The sequence below is a fragment of the Oncorhynchus keta genome, chromosome 28 (genome assembly GCF_023373465.1).
Source record: "Oncorhynchus keta strain PuntledgeMale-10-30-2019 chromosome 28, Oket_V2, whole genome shotgun sequence".
NCBI lineage: Eukaryota > Metazoa > Chordata > Actinopteri > Salmoniformes > Salmonidae > Oncorhynchus > Oncorhynchus keta.
Window position 1 is genome coordinate 40,667,166 of NC_068448.1, and position 22,613 is coordinate 40,689,778.

Sequence of the window (22,613 nt, forward strand, 5' to 3'; positions counted from 1 at the left end):
TAAAGACAGTCGTTTTGTGAGAGAAAGGGAAATTGGACACAGTACTATATGAATTACCATGAAACATCGAGGGGGGTGCATTTGTTTAACACAATCTCCCCCAAAATAAGCCCAATAAAAAATTTAAAAAATCGAAATCCATAACATTACATGATTGGAGTAAATTGCATACATTCAAGGCATTGTTAGTTTCAAGCAAATAGAATAAATACATGGAGAAATTACAGTTGTGTGGATATCCTGACACATTTTAGTCTTAGAAAATTATTTATTCACAATATTAATAAGAATAAAGAATGAAATAGTGACATTTCCAGACAATCTCAGGGAGGGGAAATACTGCCAATACTATAGGCTTGGGCAAGGAAACCACTTAACTGCTCGACTCAGTTGCATACAGTATAAAGGCATCTTACTCTGTCATTACTCATCATTAGTTAACAAAAACTGCCCCTACTGTACATTCAAATTCAAATGAATTTCTTAAGGAACTGTTTTATTTAAATAAGTACACTTAGAAATGATCACTCATTCCAAGCCGATACAAATTAACATTTGTGCAGCTTCAAAAGAAAAGCAGTATATCAATCTACTATTCTAGCACTACTTGCTATGCGATTAATCCCCAAGCAAGAGTTCACAGTGAAAAGCAACTGAAACCTCAAAGTTGTAGAGATATGAAGAGGTAGAGAAAAGTGCACTTTCTATTGGTGAAATATGTCAACAAGATGAAGACCTGTTTACAGTAATATATGCAAACAATGTCCATTGATTGAAAGTTGTGTTTGACCAAACAAATCAGAAAAAAAACACTCACCATTCAATGACCTCAATTGTCACAATACAGGTTCCCTGTATTGCTACTTGATCCTTAAAGCGGCAATCGGCAGCAGAAACAATAACAAAGCGTCCTCACCATCCCTGTATCAGTAAAGAACTGAGGGATGGGGCTAGAGAAAAGTAACCACTCAAATTCATAGACAGGGCCATTGGATGCAAGTACTGACCATCCATGATATCAAAATATAATATAGTTTTAGAGTAAAACAAACTTATATTTCGGGTTCTGATAGGGTATGGCAGTTGAGTTAAGCTTATGAGGCATTTATAAGTCATATTCTTCATGAATCAATGGGTACATACAAATGAATGATAAGTCCAAAAACAGCTGTAGCAACTGCTGATTGCCCCTTTAAAGAAAACACTACAGTAGGTAATGAAAAGAATGCTTATGTAGAAGATTTCATTTCCGATATCTGTTTGCAGATTCAAACTCCAAACACAAAAAGTAAAGAAAAGTTTCCAGGATACACTCAAAGATAATTGGCCATCTTACCATATTGTCCATTACAAGGTGTACCAAACATGTTCTTTCCACATTTTTTACAGATCTAAAATGTATTAACTTCATAATTACAAAAATAACATTATTTAGAGGTATTATTTCTGTTGTGTTACATCTGTTGACATGACATCACTCAGCCCTCAAAGCTCAATCCTTGGTGTGCAGGGTTTTGTCCCGGCTCATTGTTCAATCATGTAAACTTGGATGACAATCGAGTAACAGATTAGGGTAAGAGACCCTGCACTCACAGGACTGATAATGAGATATATTAGGGCAGTAGCAGGCACTGTGTTCAGCATGTCTATGACGGTTTAGTGGCGCCATTGAAATTGGACCTCCCGTCTTTCGCCCTCAGGGACTCCCTGTAGATCAGCAGCCTCTCAGTGGTGTGAGGGGGCAGCCGGCTCCTCTTGGCCCTGACGATGCAGGACGCCATGGGGAAGAGTCGATCAAAGCCGCCTGAGGTGGCAGGCACAGCCAGCAGCTTCCTGGCCGCTCTCTGCAGCTGGGGAAACCGTGAGGCGTCTCTCCAGAAAACCTGGGTGGAGCCGTCCCCATCCAGCACAGGCTCTGACAAGTACTGGTCCAGCTCAGACAGCTTCACGCTCTTGGCCGCAGGCTGGAGGAAACTGAAGATGGACTTACGCTTGAGGTTGCCGCTGCCACTGTTAGAGCTGGAGGCCTCAGAGTCCTCCTGGATCTCTTCACTCTCCTCTTGCTTCACTGGGTTCGAGGAATCCATGTCGCTGACCAACGACTTGACCAGCATTTGGACCTGGAACTTGGAGGGGGCGGCCAGGGAGGCGGTGTCCCCCTCCTGCTTCACGTCATCGAAGGGCTGGAGCTTAATGCGGGGGTCCAGCACCGTGACCAGGATCAGGTCCCTCTGCAGGAAGAGGGGCTGGAAGTGTGTTTGCAGGCCGGAGCGGAGCCCCTTGGAGAAGTGGCTGTAGTTGGTGGAGCGGGTCTCCAGGGTCTTGTCCAGGCCGATCAGGGAGGGGATGATGAGGGAGAAGGTGACGGCATCGCTCTGAAGCACCTGGATGGCCTCCTCAAAGGGCTCCAGCAGGCCAATGATGTCCACCACCTGCTCCCGCTTGGCCCTCACCATGGGCGGGGAGCTAGACGAGTCCTTGGCCTCAATGCGGGCCTGGGCAAGCAGGGTCATGACTGAGCCCCACACAGCCTCCTGTACCATCCGCCGCATCGACACAAAGGTGGAATTCCAGCGGCAGCTGCCGGGTGAGGGGGCCAGTGACAGGCCACACTCCTTCAGCAGCACCTCGTTCCAGTAGGCACTGCGGCGGAAGAAGGCCACCACGTTGTGTACCTGAGACAGCAGGTTCTCCACCACGCGAGAGTTCTTTAGAGCCTCTTTGATCACCAGCTGCAGCATGTTGGCGACGCAGCCCACGCGCGTGCCAAACTGGATCTCTGAGAAGTCCTCCGTGGGCATCTTGTCACCCAGGAAGGCGAGCATCTCCTCCTCGTCCGGGTCGCCCCTCTGAGACGAGCACATGATCCTATAGTCGCAAAAGAGGTCGTAGGCAGCGATGGTGTGCTTGGCCTCGTTGGTGATGATGTAACCCAGATTGTTGGGAAACAGGCCGTAGCTCAGCAGCACGGCTTCCAGCTCCCGGGCCATGGCCACGTTCATGTTCTTGTGGCCGATGTGGCGAAAGGCCACGGTGGGCCGGTGGATGTGCCAGTCATCATCCAGGAAGTGCAACTGCACGGCGACAACAGGGTCGGCGTAGGGGCTGGACCAGAGGTCCAGGGTGGCATGGACAACGGCATCGCCCGCGCTGGCAGCCAAGCAGGTCTTCAGGTCGCGGATCAGATGGGGCTTGATTGCCTTCTCCACGTCGTCGTACAGACGGAGGCCCACGGCACGCTGGGACAGCCTCTGATATTGGGGGCCGATCACAGACATGAAGCTCCTGAAGCCTGAGCCCTCCACGAAGCTGAGGGGCAGCATGTCCTCCGCTATCATCCGCAATACAGCCTCTGTGATGCTCTTCTGGCGAGACTGGTGGAGAGTGGGGACGCTGCTAGGACCGGAGCTAGAGCAGGGGCTGTTGGAGTCCCTCTTGGCTAAGACAGGCGGGAACACCACTGTCTTTGACCTGACTGGGTGAGAGTCCTTTTTTGGCCTAATTTTTAGCATGGGGTCTATAGCCTCTCTATACTGCCTCATCTATAAAGAACAAAGAGAATGGGTGAAAAGGATTGAACGTTTCAATATTTATACTGTGGAGAAAAATGAAGGGAAAAAAACAGAAAAAAATAACGCTCAACAGGCTTCATTTGGTTAGTGACAACCATTATGCCTGGTTGGAGGACAACAGAACACATTACACCTCACTGCTGTTTGGCCTCCCACAGACATAGGTGAGTAATGCGCAAACAGAGAAAGAGTCAAGGATATGGCGTTCTTACCACCTCTGGAGGTTCAGGCTCCGTGTCCAAAACAACGTCACAACGAAAATCTACCTGTAAGCCAAGATAACCTAAGTTAGCAAACAACAGCATATACCTCTTTTTTTTGTTTGTTGTTCAAGTAAATTCAAATAGCTAAAAGTGTTGGAAGTGACAGGGTGACTGTTTGTATTTGAGGAATACAAAGGGCTGACCTCGCCCTGTAACAGAGTAGTAGGTGGTGGGTTAGGTGAAACATAGTGCTTGTTAGTATGTGAAGAATACAAAGGGCCGACCTCGCCCTGCTCCAGAGAAGTGGGTGGTAGCGGGCTCCCGTCATCATCCATAACATATGCTCCCATCTCGGCTTTACGTTTGATGGTTGAGTTCCAGTGGTTTTTCACAGCATTGTCCGTCCTACGGAGGTAGAAAAGCAGTGCGTCATTCCTGGAGAGCAAAACTACACTATGACTTTCTATTCAAATTGACTAGTAAATTGGACGTGTCATTGTTTGAATAATCAAATCCTGTTAGGATCTGAATGCGACTGGTGTTTCATAGCATTTGGCAGGGTTCCACATAAATGATGATTAACAATGTCACCCAGGCCAGTAAAAACATGTCTGGGCCAGTAGATCTCACAGTCACTGGCTCAATCAGGCCCAAAACCTTTCAGCGTGTTTCAGTTCGAGATTTCCGTGCGCTGCTCTGGTCTTCCATTGAAAACTAATATGGCCGGCATCGCATTCAGCACGGCACTATTGGAACAATATGATTAGCCGTTCAATCGACCACCACCAAGAACCACAACAACTTCTTGAAATCAGAGCACGAATAACTAGTAAATATTACTAGACTTAGCAAAAATTATTAACTACATGTTGTAGATTTCAGTTATAAAAATAATAATAATAAGAGTGACTTACATTCAGAAACAACTTGCGGGTAATTGTCTAGCGAAGTGAGTTGATGTGTTCAAACGCTAGCTGTGCAGAGCAAAAAACAGTTCTTAAAGGGGCAACGGCATCTTAAAGCTAGAATCTTGAATTGAAAAAAAATGACAAAGCGGACACCCCGTCTCAGAGTTGCTAAAAAGCTGAGGAATGGGCCTGGAGAAATGTAACCACTCAAGACAGAGGTATAGATACAAGGACTGACCATCCATGATATCAAAATGATAGTTTTAACCATTTGAGGCTATGCAGTGTTTGTTTATACTTACAGTGCCTTGCGAAAGTATTCGGCCCCCTTGAACTTTGCGACCTTTTGCCACATTTCAGGCTTCCAACATAAAGATATAAAACTGTATTTTTTGTGAAGAATCAACAACAAGTGGGACACAATCATGAAGTGGAACAACATTTATTGGATATTTCAAACTTTTTTAACAAATCAAAAACTGAAAAATTGGGCGTGCAAAATTATTCAGCCCCTTTACTTTCAGTGCAGCAAACTCTCTCCAGAAGTTCAGTGAGGATCTCTGAATGATCCAATGTTGACCTAAATGACTAATGATGATAAATACAATCCACCTGTGTGTAATCAAGTCTCCGTATAAATGCACCTGCACTGTGATAGTCTCAGAGGTCCGTTAAAAGCGCAGAGAGCATCATGAAGAACAAGGAACACACCAGGCAGGTCCGAGATACTGTTGTGAAGAAGTTTAAAGCCGGATTTGGATACAAAAATATTTCCCAAGCTTTAAACATCCCAAGGAGCACTGTGCAAGCGATAATATTGAAATGGAAGGAGTATCAGACCACTGCAAATCTACCAAGACCTGGCCGTCCCTCTAAACTTTCAGCTCATACAAGGAGAAGACTGATCAGAGATGCAGCCAAGAGGCCCATGATCACTCTGGATGAACTGCAGAGATCTACAGCTGAGGTGGGAGACTCTGTCCATAGGACAACAATCAGTCGTATATTGCACAAATCTGGCCTTTATGGAAGAGTGGCAAGGAGAAAGCCATTTCTTAAAGATATCCATAAAAGTGTCGTTTAAAGTTTGCCACAAGCCACCTGGGAGACACACCAAACATGTGGAAGAAGGTGCTCTGGTCAGATGAAACCAAAATTAAACTTTTTGGCAACAATGCAAAACGTTATGTTTGGCGTAAAAGCAACACAGCTCATCACCCTGAACACACCATCCCCACTGTCAAACATGGTGGTGGCAGCATCATGGTTTGGGCCTGCTTTTCTTCAGCAGGGACAGGGAAGATGGTTAAAATTGATGGGAAGATGGATGGAGCCAAATACAGGACCATTCTGGAAGAAAACCTGATGGAGTCTGCAAAAGACCTGAGACTGGGACGGAGATTTGTCTTCCAACAAGACAATGATCCAAAACATAAAGCAAAATCTACAATGGAATGGTTCAGAAATAAACATATCCAGGTGTTAGAATGGCCAAGTCAAAGTCCACACCTGAATCCAATCAAGAATCTGTGGAAAGAACTGAAAACTGCTGTTCACAAATGCTCTCCATCCAACCTCACTGAGCTCGAGCTGTTTTGCAAGGAGGAATGGGACAAAAACTTCAGTCTCTCGATGTCCAAAACTGATAGAGACATACCCCAAGCGACTTAAAGCTGTAATCGCAGCAAAAGGTGGCGCTACAAAGTATTTAACTTAAGGGGGCTGAATAATTTTGCACACCCAATTGTCCAGTTTTTGATTTGTTAAAAAAAGTTTGAAGTATCCAATAAATGTCGTTCCACTTCATGATTGTGTCCCACTTGTTGTTGATTCTTCACAAAAAATACAGTTTTATATCTATGTTTGAAGCCTGAAATGTGGCAAAAGGTCGCAAAGTTCATGTGTTCATATGTTTTTAAATTTAATACATTCACCAAACAAAATGTTTTTAAACATTTTGCTTTGTCATTATGTGGTATTCTGTGTAGATTGCTGAGGATTTTTATGTATTTAATCAATTTTAGAATAAGCCTGTAAATGTAACAAAATGTGGAAAAAGTCAAGGGGTCTGAATACTTTCCGACGGCACAGTAGATCTCAGCTTCACAAGAATAAAGCAAACATTTGCATTAACAATTTATATTACGCAGCTTTTAACACATTAAAATGTTGCCTATTTGTAGTTGAATAACAGAGAGACAGCACTCTAATCTATGGGCCCTGCATAACTCGAATGTATTTAAACTACCCTAGGTCCAGGCCAGTAGAAATTGTTTGGGACAGGAGATTCTGGGTCAACTGGTCTGGCCAGGCCCAGTGAGAAAAAAAAGTTAATGTGGAACCTTGCTGTGGTCAGTTACCTTCCAGGTAGAAGCTTGGCGATCTCCGCCCAGCGGTTCCCAAGGACACAGTGGGCTTTGTAGATGATCAGGTCCTCCTCTGGGGTCCACGAGGACTTCTTCACGTCCGGGTTGAGGTGGTTGTGCCATCGCTCCCTGCATTGCTTCCCCTGGCGACCCTTCAGGTGCCTGGCCACCATCGCCCACTGCTTGGTCCCATATTTACTCACCAGCTCAATGACCTACAGAGAGGAACAATGATGAGAGAGATTATGTATCCTTCACTTTCTAAGGACAATAATCTATCTATATATGTCTGTATAATGGCATTTGTTTTTCATTGCTCACCTTGTCGTCCTCCTCCTTGGTCCAAGTCCCCTTGATTAAATCTGGATCTAGAGCCTTCATATAGCGGTGCATACATTGATACTCTGTACGCCCCTATAAGAAATCTACTTTTGTAAGGTTTTCACAGACATGATCGATACTATTAATAAGAGCCTGCATAATAGAAAAAAATAGGACTATAAATTCTCTTCTACAATTCTGCCATATAGCCTGTGCTATATCTATCCCAAAATCTGTCCCCAACACTCACTGGTAGGAAGCTGGCGATAGTTGTCCAGTCACTATTTCCAAAGTTGTGCACCAGGATCTTTAGATTCTCATCCTGCAAGTACAAGAGAGAAACAACTTAGAGAACATACCACTACACTACTTAGAGCAGCAATTATTCTCTTCTTCCTTCATAGCACTTTTAGGTCAGGGCTGAGAGCTTCTGGTTAGTGTTAAGGTTACAGTGGACAGTATACAAGTAAAAGAGGCCATCTTAGTTCTGACACAAGGCCCAGAGTTCAGTCCAGATTAATCACTCACCTCCTCATGCGTCCATTTCACTTTAACTTTATAACTCTCCCGCTGTTCCGCCACATCAGAGTCTGTGTCAACACACAGCATTTCATCTCCATCTTCACTCTGCATGCTGCAAATAAACAGGTAGAAAACTATGAGACGGGGCACGTTCCTCTGCCCAGGCGTTCCTGACGCATGCCAGATCTTACAACGCCAGGATAGGTTGATTTTTACTTAATCTATGTTATTTAAATCTGGTGCCCGACAACAGTCGATAACATGGCAAGCAACCATTGCTTGACGCATTAGAACGTCTGAGCAGGGGAACGCGGCCAAGAAGAGAACAGAGGCAGGCATAAAACCCTGGCACACCTGGATTTTATGGAATTTGATGTTTGTGTGAGGCATGGGATGTGCCCCTCAATTACAAAGTTCCTACACAGCTGCCATCACTTAGACTACTCATACCAGCAGCTTTATTGACCTGAACCTATTACATGTGAGCACTGTTCACTTGAGCTGTTCGAGAAGTCTTGACTTATGACAGTATCCTCTCTACCACAAGGTTGACAAGCCAGTTTGGCCATTTAGAACGCTAATATTACCTGTCTCTTACACTTGGTGATGTCCCATACGGTGCTGTACCCAATGACGGTTGGTACAGCGCCGAAATTCAGCCTGAGCCTGTCAACGAAACGAGCCTTCCACTTGTGGTATCTCTCAGTCGGTTGGGACAAAATGATCACCACACATGGTTGTAACGCCTGGTTTTCCGCCAACAAATGCAGGCCAGCTGATTATGACATAAATTGTCCTACTTATTACAACGCTCCAAAAGTGAAGTCACCCGGTCCCTATCGTTAAAAGTGCACCCTTTAACAAAGCTATTTCGACTAAAAATAAAAATCGAACAAACTACAGTACTGCAGCCCTAGTTAGTACCTCTTGCACGTCTGTGGATTGCAACAAAAAGTGGCAACATGAAATATACAATTCCAATACAAGTGCTTCAAACTGCGCAACATTGTAACAAGCTGGTCTTCACATACAATGAAAATAACAAATTCATGAGGCCCACCCCACCAGTCTTGGAAACAACGTAACGTTGGTTAGCGAGCTAATCAACAAACTGCATGTTACTGCTTGCTGCGAGCGATACAACCTTTCATTTAGGCAAATACATTTAGTAATATCTTCACCAATCAATGCCACAATATGCACCGCGCTACTTAAAAGTGGGTAACTAAAACTGTGATTAGCAAATTGTTACATTCTTACATGACAGAAAAAAACGTATTCTTGACTGCAACCGGTAGTGAAGATGCCGGTAACGTTAGCGAACGTGTCCAGCCTGCTAGCAAACAACTACTAGCCGACTGCTGGCCACGATAACAACGGCTTTCTAAACGGACTGTTTAACTGTTACTGAACAGTCAACGTTAGCTAGCGAGACTAGCTTCCGGGATCACAACCAAATTGCACACGAAGACCACTGGAAGTATAACGTCACAATTTACCAAGGCATTTTCGCTCTCTGGTCTACAGTCACAGTTCCAGGTTCTGGTGGAATAAGTTGATGCACATGGCTCATTTTCACTACTGAATAAGATAAACGGTATAAACCCATTGCATTGGCTTACCCGCGCGGCCAACCGGACATCCCCCCCCCAGCTTCTAGGAGTGTCCAGCAAACCTCCCAAAAACCCCAACTGTCGCGGCCTTGCCTCACAGTCCCGTCTGTTCAACCGACGCGGGACTCTAACCGTAACAAACAACTTTAATAAGTTACAATACTTTGAAAATAGAGTAGCTAAACTGTGGAAAACGAATCAACCAGACTCATGCGTTTCAATTTCTTATCTCGCGCCTCGCGTTTTTTTAGTAGCAGATTTTATTTTGCCCGGGAACAGGGGTAAGGAAGAAGGGTACGTTCAAGACCATCAACGCTCTCCGGAAACAAGCATTTGCTGCACTCCTAACGTTATATAATACCGAAAAGCAGAGGGTCAACTCCCCTCCTAAAGCTAATTTCCTGAATTTCTACGCAGTTCTAACATGACACAGGCACTTCTAACTAGTTCTTTTTAGAACAGCAAAAAATGTCACCAGACACTCATCAAGCTAGGTAAGAGATCATGAATAAACATGTTTAAAGGGATAGTTCACCCAAATTACAAAATGGCATATTGGTTTCCTTACCCTGTAAGCTTTCTATGGACAAGGTATGACTTCAATCCATACTTTAGTTTAGTTTCCCTGGCACTGTTTCTAAATGCTAACATTTTATAATTTGGGGCACACATTCCATTCAAGTCATGGGAACAATATTAGCATTTTTTGCGCATCATGTCCAAATCATCCGAAAGTATCTCAAATTGATTGTGAAGCTGGCCAAAGTCACTTGTAAAAAATGTAACATGATGTGCAAAAAACGCTAATATTGTTTGCGTGACTTGATTGGGATTTGTGCCACAAATGCTAAAACATTTTTATTTAGAAAAAGTGTCAGCCACTGCCAAGGCAACTAAACCAAAGCATGGATTGCTGTCATACCTTGTACATAGACTGCTTACAGGTAAGGAAACCAATGTGTAATTTTATAATTTGAATTGATAAAAGACCTAACTAGAGTAAAGGTAATTCAATAATCAATCTTGTGTTGCACCTTGAACCAAATAGCCTAACAAATTAAGAACTCAAAGTACAAACACTTAACTTTTGATGTTCTTTATGAAGACTTCCTCTATATCAAATGTCAGCTAACTTAATTAGTCAGACAATATGTTTCTATAGTTAAAGGGTATCTTCACTTTTTCAGACGCAGTGTCATTTACCCAGAAAGTAATTTATGGGACAAGGAGAGACTGTCATCCATGGTTCAGATTTGTTTTCGAAAGCCACTGCCAACTTGAGCTAACTGTAGGTAACAATAACCAACAATGGGATTGATGGGGCAAGCTAACCATGGTCAAAAGTTGTGGCAAAATCACCTCAAAGTTTTTCAAACCAAGTCTTTGAGTTGATTTGGTCATACAGTTTTGAACATGGTGAACTTGCCCCTATCCATAAATAAATACAAAACGATGTTTCTCATTAGACATTTTTGTATAATGAGGAGAAACAACCAGATCTCAGGCTTCTGAGTGGCGCAGCGGTCTAAGGCACTGCATCTCAGTGCATAGAGGCATCACTGTAGTCCCTGGTTCAAATCCAGGTAGCATCACATCCGGCTGTGATTGGGCAGTGCACAATTGGCCCAGTGTTGGTTGGGGTAGGCTATCATTGAAAATAAGAATTTGTTCTCAACTGACTTGCCTAGTTAAATAATGGATTCGCTGTGACACTTGTCTGGCCTTGTACATGGGGTGAAACATTTAGCAACTTCTACCAATCTTGCAGCACAGTGGCTCGCTCTAGAGAACGTTTCCGCCTCGTTTGATTATTTCTAATGACAGGAAGTGGATCCTCATTACCAGGACATTCTTTGAGGAATCAACCACTCCACTCCACTACGAAGGGGCTAACGTGAGTGGGTTTTACTAGATGAAGTACAGCTACGACCGGAAGTTGCTTTTCGTAGCAGTTTCAGAGAGGATATTATCCAACCCTAACACTTTTCCTAACCTTAACCTAATTCTCCATACCTGCCTCGTTAATTATCTTAACCTGCTGCATAAGTTCTCCTAACCTGCTGATAAAAAGTCACATAGCTGTACACCACCTAGACAAAACCACCTAGACAAAGGCCTGCTGTACACAGATTTACATAAAGTCTGCAGAATTCCCCTCAACCCAAAATGTGTACTTTATCTCTATAATTTGTTCAAGTCACGATTACACAGCAAGATTGCACTCCCACTTTCCAATAGCATCTTTAGCTACCTCCAACAAATTAAATGTAGGCTACCACATCCTTTGAAGAATAATGACAAGGGGAATTGATATGAAATGTATAACCTGTATTTGACTGTACTCCAGATGCCTATTAATGACATTGTCATGCCTTATTAATGTGTATTGAAATTCATAACCATTTCTCATGTTTGTAGGAACTTCAGTGAGTTCTGCAGCTTTTGTGTTGGACAACTTTGCAATTGTGATTGACAGGATGTTGTACTTACACTGTGTCATTGTAAATAATAATTTGTTCTTAACTGATTTGCCTAGTTAAATAAAAGGTTAAATAAAATAAAAAGTGAAGGGACATGGATACCTGCTCAAGATTTGGAGCATATAACCATGTTCATGCACCTCAAATACCAAGTTGTAGTTTTTTTAATGAAGCAAAAAAGATTGCTATGTTTTCCTAATGCCTTCCTATCATTTACTTTCTGCTCACCAAAGCCATTGTCCAGCAGTGATCATCACATATATCTTGTTTCAGGAGTAAAATCCACTGTGTCTACTATATCCACAGTGCTGCTTTAGCAAAGAAAGGCATGTTAAACAACACAGCTAAATCTCTGCTCTCATCAAACACATACACTACATGACCAAAAGTATGTGGACACCTGCTCGTTGAACATATCATTCCAAAATCATGGGCATTAATATGGAGTTGGTCCACCCTTTGCTGCTATAACAGCCTCCACTCTTCTGGGAAGGCTTTCCACTAGATGTTGGAACATTGCTTCGGGGACTTGCTTCCATTCTGCCACAAGAGCATTAGTGAGGTCAGGCAATGATGTCGGGTGATTAGGCCTAGCTCGCAGTCAGCGTTCCAATTCATCCCAAAGGTGTTTGATGGGGTTGAGGTCAGGGCTCTGTGCAGGCCAGTCAAATTCTTCCACACTGATCTTGACAAACAATTTCTGTATGGACCTGGCTTTGTGCATGGGGGCATTGTCATGCTGAAAACAAGAATGGGCCTTCCCCAAACTGTTGCCACAAAGTTGGAAGCACAGAAACGTCTAGAATTTCATTGTTTGAGGTAGTGTTACGATTTCCCTTCACTGGAACTAAGTGGCCTAGCCTGAACTCTGAAAAATAGCCACAGACCATTATTCCACTGCTCCAGAGTCCAATGGCGGCGAACTGTACATCACTCCAGCCGACGCTTGGATTTGCGCATGGTAATCTTAGGCTTCTGTGCGGCTGCATCTTGTTATGTTCATACAAATATTTACACATGTTAAGTTTGCTGAAAATAAACACAGTTGACAGTGAGAGGACGTTTCTTTTTTTTTTTGCTGAGTTTACATACTAAACGTACAGTATGTCATTAACATGTCATTTTCATATTAAAATAAGATTCACTTTTTTTTTAAACTTGCAGAGTATGTAAAAGGCAGAATCTACTGCACACCCAAAGCTGATTCGTGAAGGTGCTTGAGGCAAAAGGCAAAACTGGAGAAACAGGAATAAGACTCAGAAAGTTCAGCTAATTAAAATACATTTGCATCTGACTGGAAGTGTGGGAAGACTTTTTCCTGTTTCTCCAAGCTTGCAGAGCATGTAAATGTGTATTTCTGCTCTCAACCCAACCCCCCCCCCCAAGACACACACACACATACACACAAACACACAAGGGGCTGGAAGCAATGGGTCAGCTGCAGTGCAGCTGGAGCAATTAAGTGCCTTGCTCAAGGGCACAACAGTAAGCAATCTATCTAGGAGGATTTTCCCATCTAAGATTTGAACTTGTAACCCTCTGGTTGCTAGCCTGCTTTTCTAACCGGTAGGCTAGCTGCCACCCCCAGAAATATTGTGCAACTGCTTTCATATTGTGCAGCTCAATTGCAACTGCTTCAACTGCCAGTTCTGAAATCCCTTCGGTGACAATGAGATGTCCTCAGCCCTGGCCAGTGTTGTCATAAATATACACTGTAAGACCTGTATGTTACACATGTATTATTATACAGAATGATGTCTTGGGACCTGACTGGTAAAATAAATGTACTGTCAGTAACAGAGCTGTCCTGTCCTGTATTATAATGTTTTGTACTGTCTTGTGTCTGCCTGCCTGTTTCAGTTTGCGTCTGTCGCTGACGTGTCCAAGGAGAAACGGATGCTGATCCAAGGCCGAGAGGACCTGCTGCTCAGAGAGGTGGACGTTTGACCACAAGGCTAACACGTGCCACACCACCTGTCCAGTCCTGTCCAGTAAGTGAAGGTGACGCATCACATTCTCTAAGTCTAAAATCTTATAATGACATCCCATTCTCCAACAGTCAACAGAGAATAAGGTGTCATTTGAGATGTAGCAGTGTTTCTCTTCCCGCACCAGGTGGAGCAGTTCCACAGCATGTTTGCAGGGGAGTTTTTCTACATCGGCATGGCCAGCAACGTCCACCTCTCTGCACATTCGTCCCCCTGTGAAGGGTCATAAAGTGCAGCAGTATCGAACAGGTAATAGCTAACAATTCCACAACAAAAACCTAATATCTAACAAATTCCACAACAAAACCTAATACACACAATCTAATAAAGGGATGGGATAAGAATATATAAATATAAAATATATGGATGAGCAGCGACAGAGCGGCTGAGATGCAATAGGTAGTGTAGGATACAGTATGCAGTATATGCATATGAGATAAGTAATGCGAGATATGTAAACATTCTTGAAGTGGCATTATTAAAGTGACTAGTGTTCCATTTATTAAAGTGGCCAATGATATCAAGTCTGTAGGTAGGCAGCTGCCTCTCTGTGCTAGTGGTGGCTGTTCAACAATTTGATGGCCTTGTGATATAAGTTGTTTTTCAATCTCTCTGTCCCAGCTTTGATGCAACTGTACTGACCTTGCCTTCTGGATGGAAGCGGGGTGAACAGGCCAGGGAGGTTATTGTCCTTGATTATATTTTTTGTCTTCCTGTGACATTGGGTGTTGTAGGCGTCCTGGAGGGCAGGTAGTTTGCCCCGGTGATGCGTTGTGCAGACCGCACCACCCTCTGGAGAGCCCTGCGGTGCTGTTGCCGTACCAGGCATTGATACAGCCCGACAGGATGCTCTCAATTGTGTACCTGTAAACGTTAGTAAGCCACATTTCTTCAGCCTCCTGAGGTTGAAGAGGCACTGTTGCGCCTTCTTCACCACACTGTCTGTGTGCATGGACAATTTCAGTTTGTCGGTGATATGTACACAGAGGAACTTAAAACGTTCCACCTTCTCCACTGCTGTCCCGTCGATGTGGATAGGGGGTGCTCCCTTTGCTGTCTCCTGAAGTCCACAATCATCTCTTTTGTTTTGCTGACATTGAATGAGAGGTTATTTTCCTGACACCATACTTCGAGGGCCCTCTCCTCCTCCCTGAAGACTGTCTCGTCATTGTTGGTAATCAAGCCTACCACTGTTGTGTCATCTGCAAACTTGATGATTGAGTTGGAGCCGTGCATGGCCACGCAGTCATGGGTGAACAGGGAGTACAGGAGGGGACTGAGAACGCACCCTTGTGGGGCCCCAGTGTTAAGGATCAGCGGAGTGGAGATGTTGTTTCCTACCTTCACCACCTGGGGGCGGCCCGTCAGGAAGTCCAGGACCCAGTTGCACAGGGCGGGGTCAAGACCTAGGGACTCAAGCTTAATGATGAGTTTGGAGGGTACTATGGTGTTGAATGCTGAGCTGTAGTCAATTAACAACATTCTTACATAGGTATTCCTCTTGTCCAGATGGGATAGGGCAGTATGATGGCGATTGCATCGTCTGTTGACCTATTGGGGCGGTAAGCAAATTGAAGTGGGTCTAGGGCAGGTATTCCCAAACTGGGGTACCCCCAGGGGTACGCGCAATGCCGTTGGGGGTAGCCCAAATAAAAATGTGATTCACAAAAAAAAAAACATTTTTTAAAATCTTCACATTTTCAAACAGTCCCTTTATATTTTCCAACGGGGCTATACAGTTGGGTGAGGTTTTTTTCTCGCCTGAGGAGCCTCGTTTCACTGCCAAAAATAAAATCAAACCATCTAGTGTTCAGAGAAATAGCAACACAATGTCAAATACAGGTAGCCTAGTCAAATAATTAACATCCAATCACATTATCCGTTACTCTCTCGTGGGAATTACACTAACGGTCCATATGTAGCCAAACGTAGCTGCTGCTCATTCCGTTTGCTCAAAAATGTATCAATGGTTAAAAAAAGTAAGGCATAGAGACACATACCAGCTCTACTGGTAGTACTGTCGACGACACAAGTTGTTCTGCTTCCACAAACACATCCAATGCTAGCATCAGGAATTCTACATTTGTTGTTGTAGCCCAGCTAGCATGGACACTGACAGTTGTGAATCTGATGCAGCCGAAGAGCTACTGCCCCCTTACCCAGGAAAGCACCGAACAACAGACAGGGATGTTGGACCATCGAAGAGACACAAATATGATGAGAACTACATTGATTTGGGGTTCACTTACATTGGGAGTAATGCCTTTCCTCAGCCACAGTGTGTTATATGTGCAAAAATACTATCTCACAACTCGATGAAACCTTCACTCTTGCGCAGACATTTAGAAACAAAACATGCCAATTTGAAAAATAAGCCACCAGAGTTTTTTGAGCGAGAATTAAGATGACTTTCGAGTGGTAAGACATGTATAAAAGCAACAGATACCATTAATAAGAAGGAGGGCTAGAAGCGTCTTATATGGTCAGCTACCGAGTGGCTAGGACAGGCAAGCCCCATACTATTGTGGAGGACTTAATTATTCCTGCTTCCGCGGGTATGGCTGGGACAATGCTGGAGGAAAGGCCAAAAACTGTACAGACAATGACTTCATCAAACAACACTATTTCAGACACATCAGTGACATGGCAGGAGATGTTTTGAAATAATTACTGCTTCGCATACAAGCCAGTGAATTCTATGCGTTAGAGCTGGATGAGTCAACAAGCGTGGCGGGAGTGGCACAGCTCCTGTTATATGTCCGATACGTTTATGGGGGGGTCAATTAAGGAAGACATCCTCTTCTGCAAACCACTGGAAACCAGGACAACAGGAGAGGATATTTTTAAAGTACTGGACAGCTTTGTGACATCAAATGGACTTTGGTGGTCAAGATGTGTTGGTATCTGTACTGATGGCGCAAAAGCCATGACAGGGAGACATAGTAGAGTCTCAAGCAGTTGCTCCAGATGCCACTTGGGTATACTGCAGCATCCACCGAGAGGCTCTTGCTGCCAAAGGAATGCCTGACAAGGCGTTTTGGACACTACAGTGAAAATGGTTAACTTGTTAAAGCAAGGCCCTTGAACTCTCGTGTATTTTCTGCACTATGCAATGATATGGGCAGCGACCGTGTAACACTTTTACAACATACAGAAGTGTGCTGGGTATTAAGGGGCAAAGTATTGATACGTTTTTTAAAATTGAGATACGAGCTTAAAGTTTTCTTTACTGACCATAATTTTCACTTGTCTGACCGCTTGCATGATGACGAGTTTCTCACACGACTGGCCTATCTGGGTGATGCTTTTTCTCTCAATGTTCGGGACAAAATTGAGGCTATGATTAAGAAGCTATTTTCTGTCTGCATTAACAAGGACAACACACAGGTCTTTCCATCATTGTATGATTTTTTGTGTGCAAATTAACTCAAGCTCACGGACAATGTCAAATGTGATATAGCGAAGCACCTGAGTGAGCTGGGTGCGCAATTACGCAGGTGCTTTCCCGAACCTTATTTAAATTGCAACATGTGGTTCTGTGAAAATGTTATTTAATCAGAAACCACTGCCAGATTTCTGGATTAGGCTGCGCTCAGAGTATCCTGCCTTGGAAAATCGTGCTGTTAAGACACTGATGCCCTTTGCAACCACAGACCTATGTGAGAGTGGATTCTCGGCCCGCACTAGCATGAAAACTAAATACAGTCACAGACTGTGTGTGAAAAATGATTTAAGACTGAGACTCTCTCCAATACAACCCAACATTGCAGAGTTATGTGTATCTTTTCAAGCACACCCTTCTCATTAACCTGTGGTGAGTTATTCACAATTTTCGATAAACAAATAAAGTCTTAAATGTAAAATGGCAAAATTATTGATTATTATAATATTATTATTTGTGCCCTGGTCCTATAAGAGCTCTTCGTCACTTCCCACGAGCCGGGTTGTGACAAAAACTCACACTCATTCTTATGTTTAATAAATGTATCATCTAGTGTGTGTGTGGCAGGCTTACAATGATGGCAAAAAAAACAACATTTGGGAGTGCACTGACCCTGGTGCTAGAGGGGGTATGCAGCTGGAGATGAATATTTGAAGGGGTACGGGACTATAAAAAGTTTGGGAACCACTGGTATAGGGTGACAGGTAGGGTGGTGATATGATCCTTGACTAGTCTCTCAAAGCACTTCATGATGACAGAAGTGAGTTCTACGGGACGATAGTCATTTACACAGTCATTCAGTTACCTTGGCTTTCTTGGGAACAGGAACAATGTTGGCCATCTTGAAACATGTGAGGAGAGCAGACTGGGATAGGGATTGATTGAATATGTCCGTAAACACACCAGCCAGCTGGTCTGCACATGCTCTGAGGACGAAGCTCGGTATGTCGTCTGGGCCGGCAGCCTTGCGAGGGTTAACACGTTTAAATGTTTTACTCACATCGGCCAAGGAGAAGTAGAGCCCACAGTCTTTGGTAGCGGGCTTGTTCGGTGGCACTGTATTGTCCTCAAAGCGCGCAAAGAAGTTGTTTCATTTGTCTGGAAGCAAGACGTCGATGTCTGCGACGGGGCTTGTATTCTTTTTGCAATCCGTGATTGTCTGTAGATCCTGCCACATACGTCTCGTGTTTGAGCCGTTGAATTGCGACTCCACTTTGTCTCTGTAGTGACACTTTGCTTGTTTGATTGCCTTACAGAGGGAATAACTACACTGTTTGTAGACCATATTCCCAGTTTCCTTGCCATGATTCAATGCAGTGGTACGTGCTTTCAGATTTGAGTGAATGCTGCTATCAATCTACGGTTTCTGGTTAGGGATGGTTTTAATAGTCACAGTGGGTACAACATCCTATACACTTCCTTATAAACTCGCTCACCGAGTCAGTGTATGCGTCAATATTGTTCTCTGAGGCTACCTGGAACATATCCCAGTCCACGTGATCAAAGCAATCTTGAAGTGTGGGATCCGATTGGTCAGACCAGCGTTGGATAGACCTAAGCACGGGCGCTTCCTGTTTTAGTTTCTGCCTATAGGAGGGGAGCAACAAGATGGAGTCATGGTCAGATTTGCCAAAAGGAGGGCGGGGGCATCGCAGAAGTTAGAGTAGCAATGGTTGAGCTTGTTCCTCAAATTAGCTTTGTTAAAATCCCCAACTACAATAAATTCAGCCACAGGATATATGGCTTCCAGTTTGCATAAAGTCATTTGCATAAAGACGTTCCTTGATGGCCGTCTTGGTATCCGCTTGTGGGGAGGATATACACAGCTGTGACAATAACCGAGGAGAGTTCTCTTGGGAGATAATACGGTCTGCATTTGATTGTGAGGAATTATAGATCAGGTGAACAAAAGGACTTGAGTTCCTTTATGTTGTTACAATTACACCATGAGTCGTTAGTCATGAAACATACACCCCCGTCCTTCTTCTTACCGGAGAGATGTTTATTCCTGTCGGCGCGATGCACTGAAAATCCTGTTTTCTGTACTGACTCCGACAGCATGTCCCAAGCTAGCCATGTTTCCGTGAAACAGAGTACGTTATAATCCCAGATATCTCTTTGGAAAGAAACTGATTTCATCGACTTTGTTAACTAGGGACGGGACATTAGCGGGTGATATACTCGGATGCGGTGGGTGGTGTGCGAGTATCCAAGCCTCACTAGAAGACCGCTCCAGCACCCTCTCCTCTGGCGGCGTTGTTTTGGGTCGCCCTCTGGAATCAGTTCAAATGCCCTGGGAGGTGCAGATAAAGGATCCGCTTTAGGAAAGTTGTATTCCTGGTCGTAATGCTGGTTGTGCTGGTAAGTTGACATCTCTCTGATATCCATTAGTTGTTCCCGGCTGTATGTAATAACACTTAAGGTTTTCTGGGCTAACAATGTAAGACGTAATACATAAAAAAAACGAAATACTGCAAAGTTTCCTAAGGACTAGAAGCGGATCTGCCATCTCTGTCGGCCCCATCGAGCTTGAGCAGGTGTTGTTCAGAAAGAGCAGGTGTTGTTCAGAAAGAGCAGGTGGTGTTCAGAAAGAGCAGGTGTTGTTCAGAAAGAGCAGGTGTTGTTCAGAAAGAGCAGGTGGTGTTCAGAAAGAGCAGGTGTTGTTCAGAAAGAGCAGGTGTTGTTCAGAAAGAGCAGGTGTTGTTCAGAAAGAGCAGGTGTTGTTCAGATAGAGCAGGTGTTGTTCAGATAGAGCAGGTGTTGTTCAGAAAGAGCAGGTGTTGTTCAGAAAGAGCAGGTGTTGTTCAGAAAGAGCAGGTGTTGTTCAGAAAGAGCAGGTGTTGTTCAGAAAGAGCCGAGGTAAGAACACAAATTGGCAATAAGGAGTTCTAGCTGGTGAAAATGAGAGTATGGTGTTTTCTCTGGGTCTATTCCAGTCCATGTAAAGGAAGCCTCTCCACCATTATAGTAGACCTGATGGGAAGAGACGTGTCCTGCAAAGACCTCAACCCCCTGGTCAGAAACCCAGCCCTCTAACAGTCGCGATAATGTGTATGAGTTAACGTGGGGACATGTTAGCCTTTTCTGTATATACCCCATGGGGACAAGCTATCTCCCTCCAGTGTGGAGTTACATACTATTGTATTCACTTTTCCCCGTTTTTAGAAAGCTCACATTCACTGGATGCCCTCCTGGAAAGCATGCGGGAATGTTGAGGTGAGGGACAATTCCTCACGCTGTATTTCCTATTTTCAAAACGTTCAAAACATTTCTGAACGATACTACTGTAAGAGCTAAGTGTTCAAACTTATTGGTTCTTTCTGTCCTTTAAGTTGTTGTTTTTTGCCACAGGAACATAACCACTTGCACGAAGGGCACGTTCACTCGAGTACAGCTTCAGGACAACTTCTCTTACGACATCCTCAAGTAGGTTGTGCGGTGAGGTTGTTACAGAGCACTGATGGAAGTAAGATTCTAGACTGTCACGCTTGATAGAAATGTTAAATAAACATTTGATCTGTTCTATACAACAACAAAAAAATGCTTGTGATGCCAAAGTGTTTTTTTGAGGTATTTTTCATTCGCGGAACATAAAGGCTTCCACAAAGAAAGCTAATACAGAGTTATAAAGTTATTGCTGTTAATATATATTTTTGTCATTTCATGTGCAGTTATAACGACTAGTATTTCATTCATTATCCTCCTCTTCCACCACCTTCCCCTCCTCCACTAAGAAGTATGTGTTCTTAGTGGAGGAGGTTCTGTTCCGGCCTAGCTCTGCCTCCAGTGACCTGCATATCTCCTACTACAGCATGACACACTACTTCTGCCCCCTGCTGGTCTACCACGGTACCCCCTGGATACCCTCCATGGAGCTGTGAGTAACCCTGGCAACCCTTTTCTCTGACCTCAAAACACACTCACTGTACATCGTTCAGTGTAAGAAAACCCGTCATCTCTGTGTGAAGTGGAGTTCAGACAGACCCTTGATATAACTACATGGCACACACACAAAGACCATTAGAACAAGCATGGCACTCCGTCACAGAGCAACAGCGCCAGAGCCAACCCACCATTTTCTAGAGCAGGTAAACATGGCTGCTTGGTTTTTGAGCCAACATCAAACCCGCCCTGTTCCATTGCAGCTGGAACGGTAATGAGCTGGTGGAGCGGGCGAGTGGCGACTTTGTGATGTTTGAGGTGAACGGCATGCATAACTACCAGTACCATCAGTCGGGCCAGGAGGCCAAGTGTGTCTCCCAGCCCAAGAACTGGACCTCTCTGCTGAGCCAGCAGCAAAATAAACCAAACCCCAACACAGCCCAGACCAGGAATATACGTACCGGTACACATTCTATAGCAACACAGTTGAATTCTTACTTTATCACCAATCAATAATGGCCGATAGGAATTTGTCGACACGGCACTGTAGACTAAGAGGCCCCCATGCACTGTAAGCAGAGTCATATAGCCTGCATCCCGAGGGAGGATCTTTCCTAATTTCCCACATTTGAATTGGATATTCATCCGACGTATTCAACTTATAAAATGCAGATACATTGTCCTTGTCCTCATTAATATCCTCTGCTTGCTTTGAACCTATTTTTATTTTTATGAGCGCACTTAGTTGCCAGGCTTGTACTCTGTAATACATCAACTGAAGGTTGAATACGGTAGTGGAATATTTTCATATCGAGTGGAGTAAGACATAAGAAATGTTCATAGTTAGTACACTATTTATATGCTATATTCTATAGTAAACATTAAAACTGGATTGTTATTGATATTGTAATATTTCTTTATATTCACTGTCTCTGTATTTCTGCAGCTACTATACGCTGACCACTACATTCAGTGTGCACGGGGCATTCCTTCCTCGCCCTCTGCCATCTGGTGTGGCACTGGGCATCTTCCCGGGCCATCTTTGTGGTCCTGCTGCTCATCGGCTTTCTCCTCAGCCAGCGCGCTCACCATAAAAAAATAGGATGGACACACACTTTACACATAAAGTGTGTAGCGCAACACATTCAGATGTTTTTTTGGGGTCAAACACACTCACTCACAATACATCCTAAAACAGGGGAAAACACACATGTCCTCTGAGCAGCGTGAAATAAATGGGATGAGCTGTTCAGCATGAACTCTGTCAGTAACTGATCACCGCCTTTTCTGTCTTGTCTTTGATTGATTTAGAAACT

The 22,613-nt window shown here is 43.9% G+C and overlaps 1 protein-coding gene across 1 annotated transcript; it reads left to right on the plus strand.

The window, feature by feature from the left end:
* Positions 1-9,857: 9,857 nt before the first annotated feature.
* LOC118361334 (cation channel sperm-associated auxiliary subunit delta-like) lies at positions 9,858-22,257 on the plus strand. Its single transcript, XM_052484226.1, has 8 exons — positions 9,858-9,999; positions 13,846-13,976; positions 14,101-14,222; positions 20,581-20,631; positions 20,767-20,841; positions 21,150-21,292; positions 21,561-21,760; positions 22,244-22,257. Exons 4-8 carry the CDS (start codon positions 20,599-20,601, stop codon positions 22,255-22,257), a joined length of 465 nt encoding a protein of 154 aa, XP_052340186.1. The 5' UTR covers positions 9,858-9,999; positions 13,846-13,976; positions 14,101-14,222; positions 20,581-20,598.
* The last annotated feature ends 356 nt before the right edge of the window (positions 22,258-22,613 follow it).